This window comes from Canis lupus, chromosome 8 (assembly GCF_003254725.2).
Source record: "Canis lupus dingo isolate Sandy chromosome 8, ASM325472v2, whole genome shotgun sequence".
NCBI classification, from domain to species: Eukaryota; Metazoa; Chordata; class Mammalia; order Carnivora; family Canidae; genus Canis; species Canis lupus.
Window position 1 is genome coordinate 43151686 of NC_064250.1, and position 23217 is coordinate 43174902.

Sequence of the window (23217 nt, forward strand, 5' to 3'; positions counted from 1 at the left end):
TTTCTTTTTTTTAATTTTTTTTTTTTTATCAGTTTTGTTTCTAACAGCAGCTCTGTGATCTTGACTATTTCCTCTGTGGTTTTGGTCACCTCAACGATGAAATAGCCTACCTCTGATTACTTGTAACTCTTTGTTTCAGCCAATCCTTTGGTATTTACCATGTCATTTCTGAGGATGTGAGCTTGTGTGTATTGTACTCTACCAATAAGGCTATAATCCCTAAGCCACGTTCCATCTCTTGCATAACTTTATATCCACAGTGGCACGTGGTGCAATGGCTGGAACAATGATAGAATGGTAGTGAGAAAACCGCATTGCCCAAAGCAGGGTTCCCCACTGTGAATATTTCAGGCAGATGATTCGTTGTTGTGAGCAGCTATCCTGTACATTGTAGAATGTTTAGCAGCAGTCTGGCCTCTGCCTGTTAGATACTTGAGCACCCCATCCCCCAACTTGTGACAACCAAAAATTTCTCCAGACATTGCCAGATGCCCCTGGGGTGGAGGAGGGGGTGCAAATGAATCTTGGTTGAGAACTGCCCTTCTAGATCAGGGAAATTGGGTTCTAGTCCTAACTTTGTCATTATCCCTCCATGTGTAGGCAAACAGCTTCACCTGTAGGTCCTAAATTTCTTCTCCCAAAAAATGAGTAGATTGGGATTTATTGGATGTTTAACCTGGGTTCTGTGGATAGCTTTAGGGGACCTTTCATTAATGTGAATTTTGCATGTAAATTTTTCTGAGAATAATATTTTAGCTTTCAGCATTTTTTCTCCAATTATATGTTACCTTAAAAAGATTAAAACCAGGTCAATTAATATATAAGGTTAATTTCATCTCTTAAGATACAAGGATCTTAGCTTATGTTCAATATACTTTTTTTTCCCTCAGTGAACACCATTTGTGATCATAAAATGCTGAGAAAGCACTTTGTGCTATCAGAATATATTATATTGGCAGATACCACTTACTTATAGTACTGTATTTTCTACCTTTTTTCAAAAATTGGATCTTGAGACAGTAATGATAAGGTAAATGAGTCACATTCCTAGTGTGTGTGTTGGAGAGTCTGGATAATGAAAAGTATGTGTTTATCATTTGGCACTCTATTCCTTAGCCTTTTTTCACTTAGGCTTTTAAAACCAACACATCTCATGTGACTCAGCTAGCTCTCCTCTGTGTCACTACTTACGGCCATTCACATTTCAGGCCCATATTTGGGCCCTTTGTTTAGGCCCCATTGCATTTGTTTGCCATAGGCTCATCCTTCAATTTGAACCAAAATTTGGTCAGACGCTTCCTTTGGGAAATTAAAGATGTACCTCTTAGACTTTTTTGCCAGTTTCATGTTGTAGTTGGTGCATGAACCGTGACCCTGTTTTCCTCTGTTGCAGGTGAATTCGGAAGGCAGAGCCAGTCCTCTGTCACTCCTTCAAATGGCCTCCCCAAGTGGCTTCTGTGTCTTGGTTCGCTTGCCAAAGCTGATCTGTGGAGGAAAAACACTACCAAAAACGTTATTGGACATTTTGGCAGATGGCACTATTTTGAAAGTTGGAGTAGGGTGTTCAGAAGATGCCAGCAAGCTTCTGCAGGACTATGGTCTTGTGGTTAAGGGCTGCCTGGACCTCCGGTACCTAGCTGTGAGGCAGAGGTATGATTTGCCTGAATGCTGGGATTCCTGTAGCTGCAGGCCAAACATTTTAGCAAGATTTGTTGATTACCAAGGACAGTGATAAAGCATCTAAAATTTTTTAGAAGCCTAGAGGTTCTGAGATGCATATGAATATGTGAGAAAATATTTCAACTTCTGAGAAAACCTTAGTTACCTAGGATTGGTCTCTTAAGATGAAACATTGCTAAGGTGTCTCCGTAAGCTACAGGTTGCAAACTGATGGCACCATTGGCTAAATTAGGGCTTTACATTTTGGTCTTGCTTTCATTTTTTTTCTCCTGTATAATATTTTGGGGAATTTTTAGTTTAAATCCAGAAGATTTAATGTAAAAATCTGTATTTGGGGCTTTTGAAAAATCAGATGATTTGACTAAGCAAGGTCAGTGGTATGCAGATGGTAACAATTGCTGGAGAGAGGTTGGCCTCCTTAGATGCATATGCTCTGTTCAATTTGCCAGAATCCCTGCCTCTCCCATTGTAACCCCAACTCATCCTTATAAACATTTGAGTTTACAAATCCTGCTTTAGGCCAAAAATAGTGGTAGACTAAATGTGTTACTAGAAGAAAGAGAGATTTCCCTTTTCCTCAGAATTCTATTCTTATGGAAATTCTATTCTAACTTGTTTTTCAGGGAGTGGCAATGACCTTTGGTGTGTGTGTGTGTGTGTGTGTACACACACTCCTTTTAATAATATGGAGTGAAGTAGCCTCTCCCCTGCCTCAAATGACAGTGACATTGAAAGTTCAGAGGATTTGATAAACTAATAAGAGAAAGCCTGATTAAAATTTCTTATCATTTAAAAAAAAGATTTTATGTATTTATTTGATGGAGAGACAGAGCACAAGCAGGGAGAAAGGCAGAGGGAAAGGGAAAAGCAGGCTCATTGCTGGCAGGGAGCCGGGTGTGGTACTCAATCCCAGGACCCTGGGATCATGACCTGAGCCAAAGATAGACACTCAACCAACTGAGCCACCCAGCACCCTCATTTTTCAGTATGAAATGAAATTTTATTTTAGCTTAGTAGTTTGGCTTATGTAAATAAAACCCTTGTAATCCAGTGTTATCAAGAAATACACTGGCATATTTACTGTAAAAACTTTAAATCTGTTAACGTATTTGGAGTGTCACAGCAACAGCCACCTTTCACCAGGCTTCCCTCCCTGGGCACTACCTCCCCAGAGGTGTCTGCTATTACTCTCTGCTGGTAAGAATTGACCCTGGAGTGGGCTGTGTGGTGGCTCAGTGCTGCCACTTACCAGCTGTGTGACCTCTGTCAGGTTACTGAGCCTCCCTATTCCTTACTTTCCTCATCTGCAGTAATAATTAGATTCCCGCCTCCCAGAATTAGTGAGAATTGCAAGAGTTAAACTGTGTGAAAAAGTTAGAAATAGTATTTCACACAGAGACATTGTGGTTACTGCTGTGTTCAGCTAATACTGTCATCATCATTGTCCTCATTGTCACTGCCTCCTTCAGAGCCATCATCTGATCAGTGTGTCCTTCCAGATCTCTTTGTGCAATTACAGTCCTCTCCATTAATAGATAGAAATTAGAGGTGTGCAGATTGTTTCACTAAGTGCAGAATGGCCATGCATCAAAATAAGGATTTGGCCAAAGCTGAATATTACCATGAACTTCTTTAGAAATAAGAATTAAGTATTTATCAGGCCTTTCAGTTTTTAATGAGATTTAAATTTTTTTCTTTAATTATTTTATTGTTGAACACTTAAGTAGTAAAATTTAACATTTTTGACATAGTTTAAGAAATTTGACATTAGAGTACAAGGATTATACTTTGTACTATTAGCTATAGGTTGCTCCTGATGTTTGCCGTAAGTTACTTTCAATTGATGTTGGGAAGAGCACATTTTTGGGGGTAATGCTCTCTTCTTTTCTTCTTACTCTTTATATTTTGTGTTATATGTTAACCAAAGATGATTTATTATAGAGATTGTTGTACATGACTTTGGAATCTTTCCTAGTGAAATTTTGAAATGGCAAAGATGGCATCTTATTTTTAATTAATCCTCAAGAAATGTGCAACCTTTCCAAATATGACATTTAAGAAAAGACTAACGACCTAAATGGAATTAAATAGCTTAAAAATTAAGTACTGTCCTTCAACAAGGGTAATGATTTCAAGAATTATGGACTATCCATGCTTGAAAAATTACACAGCTATTAAAAAGAATGAAAGAAGTACATTTATACTTATTATCATGGATGGAAGTCTCTGCTATATTAAGTAATAAAGCAAGTTGCAGAGCAAGATACAAAACAAGTACCCAAAATTGATATCTCCTTCTCCACTTAGCCATCTCTTTGTCTGTTAGTGCATAGAAAAGGTCTGGAGGGATCACAGTGTATTGTTAGGAGTCATTCCTGAGGAGTGGAAGTACAGGGCGATAGGCTGTTACTTTTCACCTGTGATACTTTCCTGTTGTCTAAATTTTTAATAATCATTCATTACTTTTATAATTTCCAACAAAATAAAAGAGAGTTTCATGTCTCCCAAAGCCTTGACTTTCACTAATTGAACCAAGACATTATGCATTTTTCCCTAAGTATGTCTGGACTTGTTTTTACTTTTTAGTCAGTGCTACCTTTTGGGGGTAATGAAATCCATCAATTACTGCTGGGTTTTGTAGGGAAAGACTTCCTTTTCTTCATCATTATAATGATTTCATTTCCTACAGTACCTGAGGGAGTCCTGCATGCAGTAACCCTGATGTGAACCCTCACCTTCCAGCTTCCTGCTTTAAAACTTCCAGTCTCTCACTTGGTAGCCAGGAAGTTAGCTCCACTTGTGTACACTAATGTGTTCTTAATTTTCACATTTATTTCTTGTTTGGAATCTCCAAACCTTGGACAAAATTAATTTTTTCCACCACTCTGCAGCTCTTTTCATCAGAAAGCGTTTAAAGGACAAAAAGGTTGTTTGGGGTTTTTTGTACCTTCACTTGCTCAATGAAAATACCATTATCATTTTTACAAATTTGAAAAGTAATTGCATGAATACTGGCCAATGCAAATATAGAAACATATAAAGATAGATAATCATCACAAATCCCATAACCAGAAATAATATCATTAACATATGTTTGATATCTTTCTAGTTATCTCTGTGTTTTGTCTCTCTCATACCTAGAATCACACACATACCTCTGGAATGTGGTATATATATTAACATAAATGTTTTCTCTCACAGTCTCTTTTTACTTAACTAATATGTCATGGACATCTTTTCACCTCAATATAGATCCACATCCTTGTTTTCTTTAAATATTTATGTATTTTAGAGAGAGAAAGAGCACCCATGCGAATGGGGGGCAGAGGGAGAGAATTGTCAAGTGGACTCCTCACTGAGCATGGAGCCCAGCAGGGCAATGATGTGAGGCTCAATCCCAGGACCCTGAGATCATGATCTGAGCCAAAACCAAGAGTCAGATGCTTAACCAGCTGAGCCACACAGGCTCCCCATCCATATCCTCATTTTGAATAGCTGTGTGGAATTTAATTGCATAGACGCTTAACCAGCCTTTTGTTGATGGGCATTTAGGTTGTTTCCAATTCTTTACTACTGTAAATGGTGCTGCAATGAAGACCATTTTATGTACATTTGTCCTTAGGATAAATTCCTAGAAGTGGAATTCTTGAGTCAGAGAATTTTCATATTCAAAGTTTTGATAGCTCTTTATTGTTAAAACTAGTTTCTGTAAAGCTTGTAAAAATAGGTCATAAATTTTATTTTATTTTTTTTAAAGATTTTATTTATTTATTCATGAGAGACACACAGAGAGAGGCAGGCTCCCTATGAGGAGCCTGATATAGGACTCAATCCCAGGATCCTGAGGTCATCACCTGAGCCAAAGGCAGACACTCAGCCAAAGAGCTACCCAGGTGCCCAACAGTTCACAAATTTTAGGTTAGAGGTCTGATTCTGCATGCTCCACCAGTAGTAGATATAGATATTTTTTTAATCTTTGCAATCTGATAGATAAATTATTTATAATTTTTATTTTGTTTAATGTCTAGTGGGTTTGAGTGTCTGCCATCTGTGTATTGGCCATTTATGTCTTTTTTGATTTGCCTGTTCTTCTTTTGCCCATTTTTGATACATGGCTTACTTATTTCTTACAGAAACAATTTGCTCTGTAATGGGCTCAGCCTGAAATCCCTTGCCGAGACAGTTTTGAACTTTCCACTTGACAAGTCCCTTCTGCTTCGCTGCAGCAACTGGGATGCTGAAAATCTTACTGAGGACCAGGTACTTCTTACTAGTGTAGCTGAAGAATGGAAGAGGCATTGCTCATGAAATATAGTTGTAATTGTAATCTTCAAATAAAATTACTGGGTGGAAATACCTTAAAATAGACTCACTGAAGATAACTGGTCTATATTTTGTAAATAGTATTTTTTTTAAATTTTATTCATTCATGAGAGACACAAAGAGGCAGAGACAGAGGCAGAGGAAGAAGCAGGCTCCCTGTAGGGAGCCTGACGCGGGAGGATTCAATCCCAGGACCCTAGTATCACAACCTAAGGCAAAGGCAGACACTCAACCACTGAGCCACCCAGGTGCCCCTGTAAATAGTATTTAAATAACAGAGTAAGAGTTACTATTGTGTTTTATTTTTTTGAGCATTTACTATATGCGAGACTTTTCAGAAAACATAATTTTCTTATTACAAATATAAATGGATAATTGGAAAACCAAAGTGTTATAAAACTTATTATAAGAAACAGTTAATAGTTCCCTGTCTTCCTCCTACTCAGTGGCAACCAATTTCATTTCTTCCTGGTAATTACCATTATATTTTTAAATTACATGCATATATTACTCTTTCTTATTTTTCATATTATCTTTTGACTTCTTACAGTGGAAGACATGATTTAGTACTCTTGCAGTTTCTCTGTCCCCAAATACTTATTCCCTTCCCTATCTCCTTAATATAGGTAAATCCTCATTTTTATCAGATTAATATCTACTTTATATTGATATTATTTATAGCTGAGCCACATAGTAAGCTGCAATTAGGTTTTTTTCTTATATAACTTTTTGTTTTCCTAGGAGTAATAATTTGTACTTTTGTTGCTTTGTTTTCTGTCTACCTATTAACTGTTTCAACCCTAGACTCTTTAATGGAACCCTATATCTTTTCTCAGCTGGTTCATGTCACATGAGGTGACATACTCCTTTTGTTTTCCCTTGGAGCTGTCCCTTCTAGACAGAGCCCTTTGTCATCTTGCTCCTTTCAGGAGCCCTGCTGCTCAGCTCTGACCCTGGAATTTGGATTTATCATAAGCCTAGCGAGTCCCTTCACCTTTCTTCTGGAGTAGATCCTCTGTCTTTCAAATTCCATGTCTTTTCCCTTTCTTGTCTTAGAGTACATTAAGAAAGGGAGCATAGGAAGTTAATTTATGATACCCTGCATGTCTGAAAAGATACTGGCTTCCCTTTCTATGAACTGATATTTTGGCTGAGTATAGCATTTTAGGGTGAAGATCATTTTCCTTCAGAACTTTGAAGGTGGTAATGTTCCCTATCTTAGAGCTTCCAGTATTGATACTGAGCATGTCACTTGTTTTTCTTTCTGAAGAATCTTCACTTTATTCTTAGTTCTTAAAATTCATGATGATAGGACAGCCCAGGTGGCTCAGCAGTTTAGTGCCGCCTTCAGCACGGGGTGTGATCCTGGAGACCTCGGATTGAGTCCCATTTTGGGTTCCTTGCATGGAGCCTGCTTCTCCCTCTGCCTGTGTCTCTACCACTCATGCTCTCTCTCTGTCTCTCTGTCTCTCATGAATAAATAAATAAAATCTTAAAAAAAATTCATGATTATATACATTAGTGTGGGCTATTTTTCATTGTAGTATTAGAAGCCAGTGTACTCTTTCAATCTAGAAGCTCATGCCTTTCAGTTTAGAAACTTCTCATAATATTTACTTGGAAATTTCCCTTCCGTTTCTAGAACTCATGTTATTTGGATATTGGACCCCCTTGGATTGATCCTCTGATTTCCTAGGAAAAATGTTTTATTTCTGATTTCTCTGTCTCTGTATTTTTTGTTTTTGTTTTTTAAAGGTTTTATTTATTCATGAGAGACAGAGAGGGGCAGAGACATAGGCAGAGGGAGAGAAGAAGGCTTATTGCAGGGAGCCACCACTGAGCAACCCAGGCATCCTTCTGTATTTTTTGTTTTATCTTCTGGGAAATTTCCTCAAGTTTATCTTCTAACATTGCTATTGAATTCCTAATTATTCCTATCATAATTTTAAGTGACAAGAGATTCTTCGTCTCCACTGACTATTCACTTTTAAGATAACTTTGTTCTTGTGTAACAGATACAATATCTTCTGTTGTCTTAGTGTATTAGATTTCTGAGGTTTTCTTCTTCCTATATTGTCTCATTTTTCTCTGAGTTCCTTATTTGAAATGTTTGATTTGGTCTTTGTCTTTCACATTAAAGATTTTTCTTCAAGGTTTAGATCCTTGGCTGTCCATTCATATTTAAAGACACATTAAAAAATTGATTAGGAAAAAAAAAGTTGATTAGGTCTATCAACTGATGAATGAAAAAATATGGCATAGCCTTACAATGGAATATTATTCAGCAATAAAAAAGGACACATGATACAACATGGATGAGTCTTGAAAACATTATGCTTAGTGAAAGAAGCCAGTTGCAAAAGAACACATCAGATTCTATTTTTGTGAAATGTTCAGAATATACCAATATATAGAGACAAGATAAGTTCATGGTTTCTTAGGGGCAGGAGAAGTAGAAGATGACTGTTAAAGCTATAAGGTTTCTTTTTGAGGTGATAGAAGTGTTTTAACATTGTGCTGATGGATTGCATAATTCTATAAGTTTACTAAAACTCCTCAATCTTGCACTATCTGTAAAAGACATGTTTGGAATGATTGGAGCCTTAAAAATAGAACCATATATTACTGTATTTTGTCACCATTAAAGTTCTTGGCTGTGGTAATGGTGAGGTTATGTAGAAGAATGTCCTTGTTCTTTAGAAGCACATGCTGACGCATTTAGAGATGAAGTATCATAATAGCTAGAACTTAATTTTGAAATATGTTCAGGCAAAAATAAAAAGTATGTGGTATCCATATTATAAAGAGATAAAGCAAATATTGACAATTATGGATGTGAGTTGGCATTATTATTCTTTTAACTTTTCTGTGGGTTTGAAAACTTTTAAAATAAAAAGTTGGGGAGGAGAAATTAATTGCTACCAAATTTGAAACCAAACTTGTAATCATTTTGTTCATTCTTTTTTTAAAAATTGTTTTAAGAGATTATTTATTTTCTTTCATAATTTTTTAAAATTTTTATTTATTTATGATAGTCACAGAGAGAGAGAGAGAGGCAGAGACACAGGCAGAGGGAGAAGCAGGCTCCCTGCACCGGGAGCCTGATGTGGGATTCGATCCCGGGTCTCCAGGATCGCGCCCTGGGCCAAAGGCAGGCGCCAAACTGCTGCGCCACCCAGGGATCCCTTTCATAATTTTTATAGCCAACATGGGGGTCAAACTCATGACCCCTAGATCAAGGGTTGTATGCTTATTGGCCATGTCTATGTCTTCCCCTGTGAAATTTCTGTTTGTGTCTTTTGCCCATTTCAGGATTGGATTGTTTGCTTATTTGCTGTTGAGTTTAAGAAGTTCTTTATAGATCTTGGATACTAGCCCTTTATCTGATGTGTCATTTGCAAATATCTTCTCCCATTCTGTTGGTTGTCTTTTAGTTTTGTTGACTGTTTCTTTTGCTGTGCAGAAGCTTTTTATCTTAAGTCCCAACAATTCATTTTTTGCTTTTGTTTCCCTTGCCTTCATGGATGTATCTTGCAAGAAATTGCTGTGGCCAAGTTCAAAAAGGCCTGTGTTCTCCTCTAGGATTTTGATGGATTCTTGTCTTACATTTAGATCTTTCATCCATTTGTCTTTGTGTATGGTGTAAGAGAATGGTCTAGTTTCATTCTTCTGCACGTGGCTGTCCAATTTTCCCCATACCACTTATTGAAGAGACTGTCCTTTTTCCAGTGGATAGTCTTTCCTGCTTTGTCAAATATTAGTTGACCATAGAGTTGAGGGCCCATTTCTGGGTTCTCTATTCTGTTCCATTGATCTATGTGTCTGTTTTTGTGCCAGTACCATACTGTCTTGGTGATCACAGCTTTGTAGTACAACTTGAAATCTGGCATTGTGATGCCCCCAGCTCTGGTTTTCTTTTTCAATATTCCCCTGGATGTTCGGGGTTTTTTCTGATTCCACTCAAATCTTAAGATGATTTGTTCCAACTCTCTGAAGAAAGTCCATGGCATTTTGATAGGGTTTGCATTAAATGTGTAAATTGCCCTGGGTAACATTGACATCTTCACAATATTAATTCTTCCAATCCATGAGCATGGAATATTTTTCCATCTCTTTGTGTCTTCCTCGATTTCTTTCAGAAGTGTTCTGTATTTTTTAGGGTATAGATCCTTTACCTCTTTGGTTACGTTTATTCCTAGGTATCTTATGCTTTTGGGTGCAATTGTAAATGGGATTGACTCCTTAATTTCTCTTTCTTCAGTTTCATTGTTAGTGTATAGAAATGCCACTGATTTCTGGGCATTGATTTTGTATCCTGCCACGCTGCCAAATTGCTGTATGAGTTCTGGCAATCTTGGGGTGGAGTCTTTTGGGTTTTCTATGTACAGTGTCATGTCATCTGCAAAGAGGGAGAGTTTGACTTCTTCTTTGCCAATTTGAATGCCTTTTATTTCTTTTTGTTGTCTGATTGCGGAGGATAGGACTTCTAGTATTATGTTGAATAACAGTGGTGAGAGTGGACATCCTTGTCGTGTTCCTGATCTTAGGAGAAATAGCCAGGGCTTTTGGACCAGTGAGCTTTATTATCAGTTCCTATAGATATAGTCACATGTCAGTAACTGAAACTCTTTTTTCTCAGGCTACTCAGTTTCTCCAGAGATGAATCATCTAGTCTTCTACCCAAGAGGTATAAGCCCCTCTGCTTATATTCCAGTTGTTGAGTAGGGAAAGGTATTGGTAGTTTCACCAATCCATTATGTAGACTTTCCCATAATCCCTTTCTCAGATGACACTTTGCCCCCACCCTCCGCCAGGCCTGGTATTACTAGACCCATATCCTCTGTTATCCATTATATCACTTAAACTTTACTCTTTGGGGGGTTGGAGGAGTTATTGCCCGCCCTGTGGTATAAAGGAGGAGATCTAGAGCTCTAAGTATTCCTTAGGGAGGCTTTCACTTTATTTTCTTGTTTTCACCCCTACTTGTACTCTAACTTTCCTTATGCTTTGCTATTCTCTGTGGCTCAAAGTAACTTGATTCTTGGATTTTTGATTTACCACCCCCATAGGCCTAGATTTTAGCCTTCTCTTGTTTGCCGAGTTGGTTGCCACTTGTTCATCCTTCCAAAATGTTGTTATTGGAAAGATTTAGCTGCTATCTTCAGGTTAACATTATCCTATGAGAGAGTTTTGGGAGTCAGATTATCTGAATTTGTTTTCTGCAGCTATTTCTGACTTTCTGTGACTCTGAGTAAGTCACTTCTTTGTGCCTTGGTTCCTTTCTTTTTTCTTTTTCTTTTTTTTTTAACAGCTTTATTGAGATATTACTCACAATAAATTTCAGATATTTGAAGTATACAAATTAGGGTACCTCAGTGGTCTAGTAGTTAGAGCATAAGACTCTTGATCTCAGGGTCATGAGTTCAAGCCCCATGTTGGGCATGGAGCCTACTTAAAAAAAATAATAAATAGGGACACCTGGGTGGCTCAGCAGGTGAGTGTCTGCCTTCAATTCAGGGCGTGATCCTGGTCCAGGGATTGAGTCCTGCATCAGGCTCCCTGCGAGGAGCCTGCTTCTCCCTCTGTCTACCTCTCTGCCTCTCTCTCTTTGTCTCTCATGAATAAATAAATAAAATCTTTAAAAAATAAAATAAAAAAATGTACAAATCCATGGATTTTAGTATTTTTATAGAGTTGTGCAACCATAACCACAATCTAATATTAGAACATTTTTATCACCCCAAAAAGAAACTCCATACTGATTAGCAGTCACTTCCCATCCAGCTCCTGCCCACAGCACCCTAACAGTAGGCAACCACTAATCTACCTTTTGTCTTTATAGATTTGTCTATTTTGGACATTTCATATAAATGGAATCATACAATATATGATCTTTTGTGATTGGCTGTTTCACATATTTTTATGGTTCATTCATGTGGCAACATTTATTGGTACTTCATTTCTTCGTATTGCAATGCAATACTCCATTGTATGGATATACTGCCTTTATCAATTGGTGGCGATTTGGATGGTCTTCATTTTTTCATTGTTATGAAAAATGCCACTGTGAATATTTGTGTATAAAATATTGTGTGGACATATGTCATATGTTTTTACTTAGCTTGGATATATACTTAGGACTGGGTCATAAATTTTATGTTTAACTATTTGAAGAACTGCCAGATTGTTTTTTGCTAAGTAGCTGCACCATTTTATATGCTCACCAACAATGTATGAAGGTTCCAATTTCCCACATCCTCACCAATGCTTGTTTATTGTCTGTCTTCTTGATTAGAGCCATCCTAGTAGGTATGAAGTTGTATTTCATTATGATGCTGAACATCTTGTCAAGTGCTTGTTTGCTACTTGTATATTTTCTTTGGAGAAATATCTATTCAAATCCTTTGCTCATATTTAAACTGTTTGTCTTTATATTCAATTTTAAGAGTTCTTAATGTATTTTGGAGACTAGTCTCTTATTAGATATATAATGTTTAAAAAAAAAGATATATACTGTGTAAATAGTTCTTCCCATTCTTGGGGTGGTCTTTTCACTTACTTGAGGAGGCCATCATTTGAAACCAAAAAGGTTTTATATTGAAGAGATCCAATTATCTGTTTTTTTTTTGTCTTGTCACTTATCATTTTGGTGTTGTATTCAAGAAATCATTGCCTACCCCAAGGTAATGAACATTTACTCCTGTTTTCTTCTACAGGTCTTAGGTTTTAGCTCTTAAATTTAGGTTTATGATCCATTTTGAGTTAATTTTTGTATATGATGCAAGGTAGGGATCCAACTTTATTCTTTACATGTGGTCATCCAGTTGTCTCAACACCATTTGTTGAAAGTGCCTTGGTTTCCTTATCATTTGTAAATAGTTTGTTAAAAAATACTTTAAACTCTTCATATTCAAGCACATTCTTCCTGTGGGAGACAACCTGCTGATAGATGTGTAGATTGTTGAGTCTAGATGGAAAATTTTATCCAAACCTGTTTTATTCTAAAAGCATAAAAAATCCTTCCTAATAGTTTATTTACCAGGCTGGGTTATTAAACGTGAATTAAGAGAATTTTAAAGTCTTTACTCCCTTTATTGGGAAAAGCTATTAATGATAGTTTTGGCTACTTTTATTTATGACCAGCTTTCCTGTCACCAGTTGCTTGGGAGAATGATTTATCATTATTAAATAAATAAATTCCAGAGATGAGCTCTTGTGACTTTTGATTTGAGGCCCATGCTTGAAACCTATTTGTTTTGTTTTGTTTTGTTTTTTGAAACCTATTTGTTTTCCATATCTTATTAATAGGTATGGCAGGTTGTTTCTGATTGACAGTCATGCAGTCTTCTCAATAAATCTTGCTTTCAGGTGTTCTAAATGATGACCTAGTTGAAGTTCATGTACTAGTTGTCAGACTTGTGACTCACCCAAATTTGAGAAAAATCTGTCCATCAGGTTTGGTAACAGATAGAAAAAAATATACTGATTTTTTTTAAAGATATTATTTATTTATTCATGAGAGACATGGAGAGGGAGAGGCAGAGACACAGGCAGAGGGAGAAGCAGGCTCCATGCCGGGAGCCCGATGTGGGACTTGATCCCAGATCTCCAGGATCAGGCCCTGGGCTGAAGGCAGCACTAAACTGCTGAGCCACCCAGGCGTCCCAAATTCACTTATTTCTAAAGTTTAGGATTTTTGAGCATTCAGAATAAGTCATTATTTTAGCTATTTTCATTAAAAATAGAAAAGAAATGGGGCAGCCCGGGTGGCTCAGTGGTTTAGCGCCACTTTCAGCCCAGGGCGTGATCCTGGAGACCCAGGATCTTGTCCCACATCAGGCTCCCTGCATGGAGCCTTCTTCTCCCTCTGCCTGTGTCTCTGTGTGTGTGTGTGTGTGTCTCTCATGAATAAATAAATAAAAATAAAATTTTTTTTAAAATAGAGAAGAAACATGAAGATTCATTATAATATTCAGTTTACTTTCGTATAATGTGAATTATCTCATCATAAAAGGTTTTTTGAGAAGGACATGGTGCTTAGGGTACTGCACATCTTGAATTAGGATCCTAATGGTTGTCTGCATCTTTGTGATTGACTTGGAAATTGCTCTCTGGTTTGCCTTCCAGATTCCACTGATCTCTGACTTTTCTCTTCAGGTGATTTATGCTGCCAGGGATGCCCAGATTTCAGTGGCTCTCTTTCTCCATCTTCTTGGATACCCTTTCTCTAGGAATTCAACTCTAGATGGATACAATGACCATATTGGCTGGAGAAAAGTCTTGGAGAAATGCCAAGATATGGTAGACATCCCATTCCGAAGCAAAGGAATCAGCCGACTGAGGGAAGAGTTTAATGGGGAAGCTGCAGAAGCTCAGCAGAAACCAAGAAATAAGAAGTCTAAGATGGATGGAACGATGCTAGGCAACCACCAAGGGAGAGACCCCAGAAGGCATAAAAGAAAGCCCCTGGGGGTGGGCTATTCAGCCAGGTAACTGAGTTCTCTGGCAGAGAGAGACTCAGGGCCCAGCCTCCAGCAAAAGGGTGCTCATCTTGAATCTGGGGAGAAAGTTGTGTGATAGGGTAGCAGAGGTGCTCCAGAAGTTAATATTTTTTTCCAGGGGTTAATTTTATTTTTCCTTTCCTTCAAGAACATTTAGTGCTATCCTTTGATCTATTTGTGTATTTTCCTCCTTTCCTCCTTCTTTTACTTTTTAATCTTTAGAATTGAGTGGAAATAAGGAGAGCTTAACCTAGTTTTGTCACTGATCCTGATATGACCCAGGCCCTAACTTCTCCAGTTATAAATGAGGGTACAATTATTACCCCTTGTTTGCTCAGGATAGCTGTTAAAATTAATAACATGAATTGCCTCATACATTTCAGGAGAAATGCATCATCTGATTTCCTGTTCATTTGGTATTTGATTATTTAGAAAGACATCCAGCTCTAAGCCAGTATCATTCTCTAACCAGTGAGAGTTTTTCCACACAACTTATGCCTGTGTTGCAGAAAGATGACTAATAAGTAGTTTGGAGTGGAAGTTTGGTCCCTGTAGCAGGGTGCCTTTAGGAATTAGATGATTAAATTGAAGCAAGTATTGCGTATGAGCCAGAAATAAACCCATGTGGCCCTCATTACTTTAGCTTGAAGTTCTCTAATTTTAATTTACTTTGTTTAACCCAATGATTACTCTAGAGCAGTTTTCTTGGTGCTGTGCTCCTATTCACTTTCACAACAGAGCTGTGTATATACTACCCAACTCACTCCTTGTTACATATATATAAACTACCTAAATGAATTCATTTTTAGTTCCTAGCCTCATACAGATGGAGGAACAAACATCTTTTTTTGCTTTATTTTTTTTTTCCATCAATGTAATGTTTGAGCCGAGGGTTGAGAATAGCTGGAGTCACTCAGACAACGTGGGAAAGCAACTGATACCTTGACCCATAGTTAGCTTCTAGTTTTAGATTAATCTCTCCTTTTCCTGCAGAAAATCACCCCTCTATGACAACTGCTTCCTCCATGCTCCTGATGGACAGCCCCTCTGCACTTGTGACCGAAGGAAAGCTCAGTGGTACCTGGACAAAGGCATTGGAGGTGTGAGACTCCCCTGTCCTGTTCCATCTACATTTAGCTGCATGTGGGCACAGGCAGGGGAGAGAGCCAAGGGGTAGAGAGGGATAGAAGAAGGCAGAGAGACCCTGAGACTAGTGGGACATGGCTATTCAAAATCCAGAAATCTGGGTCTCTGCCAGGACACCCAGGGAACATTTCAGGTAGGGCTTCTTTCCTGAGGGAGCGGTGGGTAAACACTGATCTTTAATCTTTTCTCTAAGAGCTGGTGAGTGAGGAGCCTTTTGTGGTCAAGCTACAGTTTGAACCTGCAGGAAGACCCGAATCTCCAGGAGACTATTACTTGATGGTTAAGGAGAACCTGTGTGTAGTCTGTGGCAAGAAGGACTCATACATTCGGTGAGTGTGGAGTTGGGCCACACAGATTCTCTGCCTCTGATGGAAACTGCCTTAGTAGCTACATGTGGAGCCCTCAGGGGCCTTGGTTGAATCTGCCCACTTCGGCTGAGACACTTGTCCCCACGGGTCATCCCAGTTTTCCTGAGAACTTTTGCCCTCTGTGTGGTCCTGCTATAGTGCCCCCCACCTATCCTGAGCCCCATTCTTGGTTTCAAGAAGGCAACACCCTTCTCAGTAACAGTTTGCTATAAGGAGAGCGGTTCCCCTTTGCTCATGAATGACTATTCATTCAGAAGTGACCTATTCCCTTCAGAAGCTACCTTTCTCTGTGCATCCTTATAATCCTCCCTGGAGTGGCTCACAGCTTTCTGAGCCTTGATACTGTTCGTGGAGTACATGCATACCTAGGCATACCTCAGAGAGACTGCAGGTCTGATTCCAGACTACCATAATAAAGCAAATACCGCAATAAAGTGAGTGTGTCGGGGCACCTGGCTGACTTGGTGGAGCATGGGACTCTTGATCTTGGAGTTGTAAGCTCGAAGCCCTTGTTAGATGTAGAGATTGCTTAAGTATAAAATCTTTAGGGATGCCTGGGTGGCTCAGTTTGTTCAGTGGCCAACTCTTGATTTCAGCTTAGGACATGATCTAGGCATTGTGAGATTAAGCTGGATTGGGCATCATGCTAGGCATGGAGCCTTCTTTCTTTTTTTTTTTTTTTTTTTAGCATGGAGCCTTCTTTTTTTTTAAATTTTTATTTATTTATGATAGTCACACAGAGAGAGAGAGAGAGAGAGAGAGAGAGGCAGAGACACAGGCAGAGGGAGAAGCAGGCTCCATGCACCGGGAGCCCGACGTGGGATTCGATCCTGGGTCTCCAGGATCGCGCCCTGGGCCAAAGGCAGGCGCTAAACCGCTGCGCCACCCAGGGATCCCAGCATGGAGCCTTCTTACGATTCTCTTTCTCCTTCTCCCTCTACTCATCCCCACACACACTCTATCTCTTTCTTTGTAAATAAATAAATACATAAATACATAAATAAAATCTTTTATAAAAAGTGATTCAAATGAATTATTTGTGTTTCCCAGTGAATATAATAATGCTTATGCTATACTGTACACTGTTGTGCTATAATGTTATATCTAAAAAACAATGTCTTTAATTTAAAAATATTACTGGGGTACCTGGGTGGCTCAGTTAAGTGACTGACTCTTGATTTTGGCTCAGGTCATGATCTCAGGGTTGTGAGATCCAGCTTGAGCTTCTCTCTCCCTCTCCCTCTGCCCCTTACCCCCTGCTCACTCTCTCTAAAAAACAAAAAGCAAAAACAAAAACAAACCTTTATTGCTAGGGCACTTGGCTGGCTCAGTCAGTAGAACATGTGTCTCTCTTTTTTTTTTAATTTATTTATGATAGTCACACAGAGAGAGAGAGAGAGAGAGAGGCAGAGACACAGGCAGAGGGAGAAGCAGGCTCCATGTACTGGGAGCCCGACGTGGGACTCGATCCCGGATCTCCAGGATTGCACCCCGGGCCAAAGGCAGGCGCCAAACCGCTGCGCCACCCAGGGATCCCAGAACATGTGACTCTTGATCTTGGGGTCCTGAGTTCGAGCTCCATGCTGGGTGTAGAGATTACTTTAAAAATAAATGAATAGGGATCCCTGGGTGGCGCAGCGGTTTGGCGCCTGCCTTTGGCCCAGGGCGCGATCCTGGAGACCCGGGATCGAATCCCACGTCGGGCTCCCGGTGCATGGAGCCTGCTTCTCCCTCTGCCTGTGTCTCTGCCTCTCTCTCTCTCTGTGACTATCATAAATGAATTTAAAAAAAAAAAATTAAAAATAAATGAATAAATAAATAAAAATACTCTATTGCTAAAAAATGCTAACCATCATCCGAGCTTTCAGTGAGTCATAATCTTTTGCTGGGGAGGGTATTTCCATGATGTTGATGGCTGCTGACTGATCAGGGTGGTGGCTGTGGCAGTTTCTTAAAATAGGACAAACAACGAAGTTTGCTGCATCAATTAACTCTTCCTTCATGAAGAATTTCTCTATAGCACATGATGCTGATTGATAGCATTTTACCCACAGCAGAAATTCTTCCAAAATGGAATTAGTCCTCTCAGATTTTACCACTGCCTCGTCAACCAAGTTTTTTATGTAATATTTTAAATCCTTTGTTGTCATTTCAGCAATCTTCCCAGCATCCTCACCCAGGAGTAGATCCCATCTCAAGAAACCTCTTTGCTCATTCACAAGAAGCAACTCCTCATCCTTCTAAGTTTTATCATGAGATCAGACAATTGCAGTAACTCAGTCCCATCTTCATGCTCCACTTCTAATTCCAGTTCTCTTGCCGTTTCCACCACATCTGCAGTTACATCCTCCACTGAAGTCTCAAACCCCTCAAAGTCATCCATGAGGGGTGGAATCACCTTTTTCCAGACTCTTGTTAATTAATGTTGGTATTTTGACCTCTTCCCATGAATCATGAATGTTCTTAATGGCATGTAGAATGGTGAATCCTTTCTAGAAGGATTTCTTTTTTTTTTTTTAAGATTTATTTATTTATTGATGAGACACACAGAGAGAGGCACAGACACAGGCAGAGGAAGAAGCAGTCTCCATGCAGAGAGCTGATGTGGGACTCAATCCCGGGTCTCCAGGATCACACCCTGGACTGAAGGCAGTGCTAAACCACTGAGCCACCCGGGCTGCCCTCCAGAAGGTTTTCAATTAACTTTGCCCAGATCTGTTAGAGGAATCTCTGTCTATGGTAGCTAGAGCCTTATGAAATATAGCTTGAATAATAAGACTTAAAATTCAAAATTACTCCTTGACCCACGGGGTGCAGAATGGATGTCGTGTTAGCCGCCCTGAAAGCAACAAAATCTCTTTGTACATCTCGGTCAGAGGCCTTGGGTGACCAGATACACTATAAATGAGCAGTAATATTTTTTTTTTAATTTATTTTTTTATTGGTGTTCAATTTACTAACATACAGAATAACACCCAGTGCCCGTCACCCATTCACTCCCACCCCCCGCCCTCCTCCCCTTCTACCACCCCTAGTTCGTTTCCCAGAGTTAGCAGTCTTTACGTTCTGTCTCCCTTTCTGATATTTCCCACACATTTCTTCTCCCTTCCCTTATTTTCCCTTTCACTATTATTTATATTCCCCAAATGAATGAGAACATATAATGTTTGTCCTTCTCTGACTGACTTACTTCACTCAGCTAATATTTTTTTGTTTGTTTGTTTATTTAAAGATTTTATTTATTTATTCATGAGAGACACAGAGAGAGGCAGAGACATAGGCAGAGGGAGAAGCAGGCTCCCTGCAGGGAGCCCGATGCAGGACTCGATCCCAGAACCCCGGGATCACAACCTGAGCTGAAGGCAGATACTCAACCACTGAGCCACCCAGGTGCCCCTTTATTTTATTTTTAAAAGATTTTATTTATATATTAGAGCACAGAGCATGAAGTGAGGGGACAGGCATAGGAAGAGGGGGAAGCAGACTCCCCACTGAGCAAGGAGCCCGATGTGGGGCTCAATCCCAGGACCCTGAGTTCATGACCTGAGCTGAAGGCAGACAGTTAACCAACCAAGCCTCCCAGGTGCCCTGAGCAGTAATATTTTAAAAGGATTCATTTTTTTCCTGAGCAGTAGTTTCAACAGTGGGCTTACAATATTTAGTAAATCCTGTTGTAAACAGATATGCTGTCATCCAGGCTTTGTCATTTTCATTTATAGAGCCCAGGCAGAGTAGATGTAGCATAATTCTGAAGGGCTGTGGGATTTTTGGAATGGTCCATGAGCTTTGGCTTCAGCTTAAAGTCAGCAACTGCGTTAGTCCCAAACGAAGAGAGTCAGCTTGGATTTTAAAGTTTGAAGCCAAGCATTGACTTGTCCTCTTTAGCTATGAAAATCCTAGATGGCATCTTTTTCGGATAGAAGGCTGTTTCATTCACAGTGAAAATCTGTTAAGTGTAGCCACCTTCATTAATGATCTTAGCTAGATCTTCAGTATAACTCACTGCAACTTCTACTTCAGCACTTGGGGCTTCATCTTGCACTTTGATGTTATGTTATGTAGACAGCTTCTTTCCTTTTTTTTTTTTTAAGATTTTATTTATTTATTCATAGACACAGAGGGAGAGAGGCAGAGACACAGAGAGAGGGAGAAGCAGGCTCCACACAGGGAGCCCAACGTGGGACTTGATCCCGGGTCTCCAGGATCACACCCCAGGCTGCAGGCGGCGCTAAACCGCTGTGCCACCAGGGCCGCCCGACAGCTTCTTTCCTTAAACCTCATGAACCAACCCCTTGCTAGCTTCAGACTTTTCTTCTGCACCTTCCTCACCTGTCTCAGCCTTACAGAATTGAAGAGAGTTAGGACCTTGCTCTGGATTAGGCTTTGGCTTATAACCCTATGGCTGTTTTGATCTTCTGTCCATACCACTAACCTTTTTCCAGATCAGCAGTGAGGCTGTTTTATTTACATAGCATTCATGTGTTCACTAGAGCAGCACTTTTAATTTCTTTCAAGAACTTCTGTGCATTTACAACTTGGCTAACTGGAGCAGAAGCCCTAGCTTTTGGCCTGTCTTGGCATTCCACATGTCTTCCTCACTAAGAGTAATCATTTTTAGCTTTTGATTTAAAGGGGGAGACATGCCACTCTTCCTTTCACTTGAACAAATAGCGGTCACTATATGGTTATTAATTGGCCTGATGTCAATATCGTTGCATCTCAAGGAATAGGGAGGCAGGCCCCAGGAGAGGGGAATGATAAGGCAGTCAGAAAACACACATTTCTCTACTGAGTTCACTTTCTTAGTGGATATGGTTTATGGCCTCCCAAAACAATTACTATAGTGACACCTATGATAGTGATCACAAATCAGCATAACAAATATTATAATAATAAAAGTTTGGAATGTTGTGAGAAGTACCAAAATGTGACACCAAGATGCAAAGTGAACAAATGCTGTTGGAAAAAAAAATGGGGCCACTAGCCTTGCTTGATGCAGGGTTGCCACAAACTTTCAATTTGTAAAAAATGCAATATCTACAAAATACAGTAAAATGAGGTATGCCTGTATTTGGATGACCTGAAGGCACTGTACTCCCCGGCTTCAGTGGAGTAACTCACTTTCCTACTCTCCTCTTACAAAGTGAGACAAATAATTGTTGCTGCCAAGAGATTTTCCCTGAGAGCTCTGTTCTCCTTAGAAAATAATGATGGGTCTTGATGATGGGATGCCTGGGTGGCTCAGCGGTTGAGCATCTGCCTTTGGCTCAGGGTGTGATCCCAGGATGCGGGATCGAGTTCTGCATCAGGCTCTCTGTGAGGAGCCTGCTTCTCCCTCTGCCTGTGTCTCTGCCTCTCTTTCTGTGTCTCTCATGAGTAAATAAATCTTTAAAACAAAACAAAACAAAATAACGATGGGTCTTGGTGAGCCACAGAAATAGTCTGAGTAAGGAGTTCCTCAGATTGAGGAAATCGGCTTTTTTTAACTCACCAGGCTTCCAAAATTTCAGGAGTAGAGGTTACCTGCTACATGCTTTGAGAGAGTTATTTTCCAGACGTTAAAAGTTCTTAGAATTTTTTTCATTTCTCTGATACTTTTCCTTCTGGGAGTATAGTGTTTGCAAAGGTTGACAGCCTCTCCCTGCCCTTGGCCTTCCACTGACTCTTGCTAGCAGGTCGTATGAACTTGCTCCTAGGAGAGAGGAAACTAAGGCACAGCTAGGTAGGTAAGCTGAGAGTGGAAGAGGCAGTATTGCCTTTATGTAATCTCTGTTGGATTGTGGTGTCCAAGACTTCTCAATCCTGTCTAGGCCGAGACGAGAATCCCAGTAGCCTGCCTGCTAGTTCCACCTGTGTTCTGTGTCACATGCTAATGAGCACTGCCTTCTGGTTGGGCTTGGCAGGAAGAATGTGATTCCACATGAGTACCGGAAGCACTTCCCCATTGAGATGAAGGACCACAACTCCCATGATGTGCTGCTGCTCTGTACCTCCTGCCATGCCATCTCTAACTACTATGACAACCACCTGAAGCAGCAGCTGGCCAGGGAGTTCCAGGCCCCCATCGGCTCTGAGGAGGGTCTGCGCCTGCTGGAAGATCCTGAGCGCCGGCAGGTACGGTCTGGGGCCAGGGCCCTGCTCAACGCAGAGAGCCTGCCTGCTCATCGGAAGGAGGAGCTGCTGCAAGCACTCAGAGAATTTTACAACACAGATACAGTCACAGATGAGATGCTTCAAGAGGCTGCCAGCCTGGAGACAAGGTACAGTGTTCAGTTCTGGTCTGAGAAGGGATTGAGGAATAACCTGGTGATGTTAACCCTGACTACTTAGTGACAGTGCTTGCCGGGCAGGTGTGGTGCCTAGCCTCCTGTTATCCCATGGAGCGTCTAAAGGCTTACAGTACCGTGGGGCTGGGATAGAAGAATCTGTTTGGGAATTGCCTTTCCATAGGAGACTTGCCTTCTATCCTAGACCCTTTAGGGTCATATATGCCTAGTCATTTTCATGGTTAGCAGGTGAGTTCAAATGCAGTGTAGTCATGCCTTACAGATTTTATACAGAAGTAAATCCTAAAGTCAACACGGGAAATAAAAATAATACTCAAAAAATACCCTCAAATCTCTGAAGTTGCCCATGAGTATGATGTATGTGGTTTTGTGTCTCTTACCTTATCCAGATATGTGGGACCCGAGACCAGTGGACTCATGTTCACTGTCTAACCTGTACTCAGGGTCCTGGCCCACCGAATGGAATACTGGCTATAGGGGACACCTGGGTGGCTCAGCAGTTGAGCATCTGCCTTTGGCTTAGGGCATGATCCCAGATGCCCGGGATTGAGTCCCACGTCGGGCTCCCTGCATGGAGCCTGCTTCTCCCTCTGCCTGTGTCTCTGCCTCTCTCTCTCTCTTTCTCTCTATCTCTCTCTCTTGTTCTCTTTCTCTCTCTCTCATAAATAAATAAAATCTTAGGGGGAAAAAAAGGAATACTGGCTAGAATTGCTCTTACCATTCAAATAACTTTTCTCCTTTTTCCCTCATTCTTGCTTTTTCTCCTTCCTCATCAGTACAGAGTTGAACTCATGACTCAATTCAGTGTTCCTAAATGAGAAACCTATGGTCCTGAGAAATGACGGAGGTGAAAGGGACTCTGGCCACCTGCTACAGTTTTACTTCCCATTGTCACTTTTCCAATACAGGACT

The 23217-nt window shown here is 40.0% G+C and overlaps 1 protein-coding gene across 2 annotated transcripts in view; it reads left to right on the plus strand.

Annotated features, from left to right (window-relative positions):
* The window catches only part of EXD2 (exonuclease 3'-5' domain containing 2), a 63365-nt gene that overhangs the window by 26711 nt on the left and 13437 nt on the right, over positions 1 to 23217 (plus strand). For both annotated transcript variants that reach the window (XM_025442866.3, XM_025442867.3), the window contains 6 exons: positions 1394 to 1650; positions 5814 to 5940; positions 14161 to 14492; positions 15498 to 15604; positions 15844 to 15979; positions 21922 to 22278. In XM_025442866.3, coding sequence (XP_025298651.1) covers positions 1394 to 1650; positions 5814 to 5940; positions 14161 to 14492; positions 15498 to 15604; positions 15844 to 15979; positions 21922 to 22278 — 1316 coding nt within the window. The remainder of the gene's footprint in view (positions 1 to 1393; positions 1651 to 5813; positions 5941 to 14160; positions 14493 to 15497; positions 15605 to 15843; positions 15980 to 21921; positions 22279 to 23217) is intronic.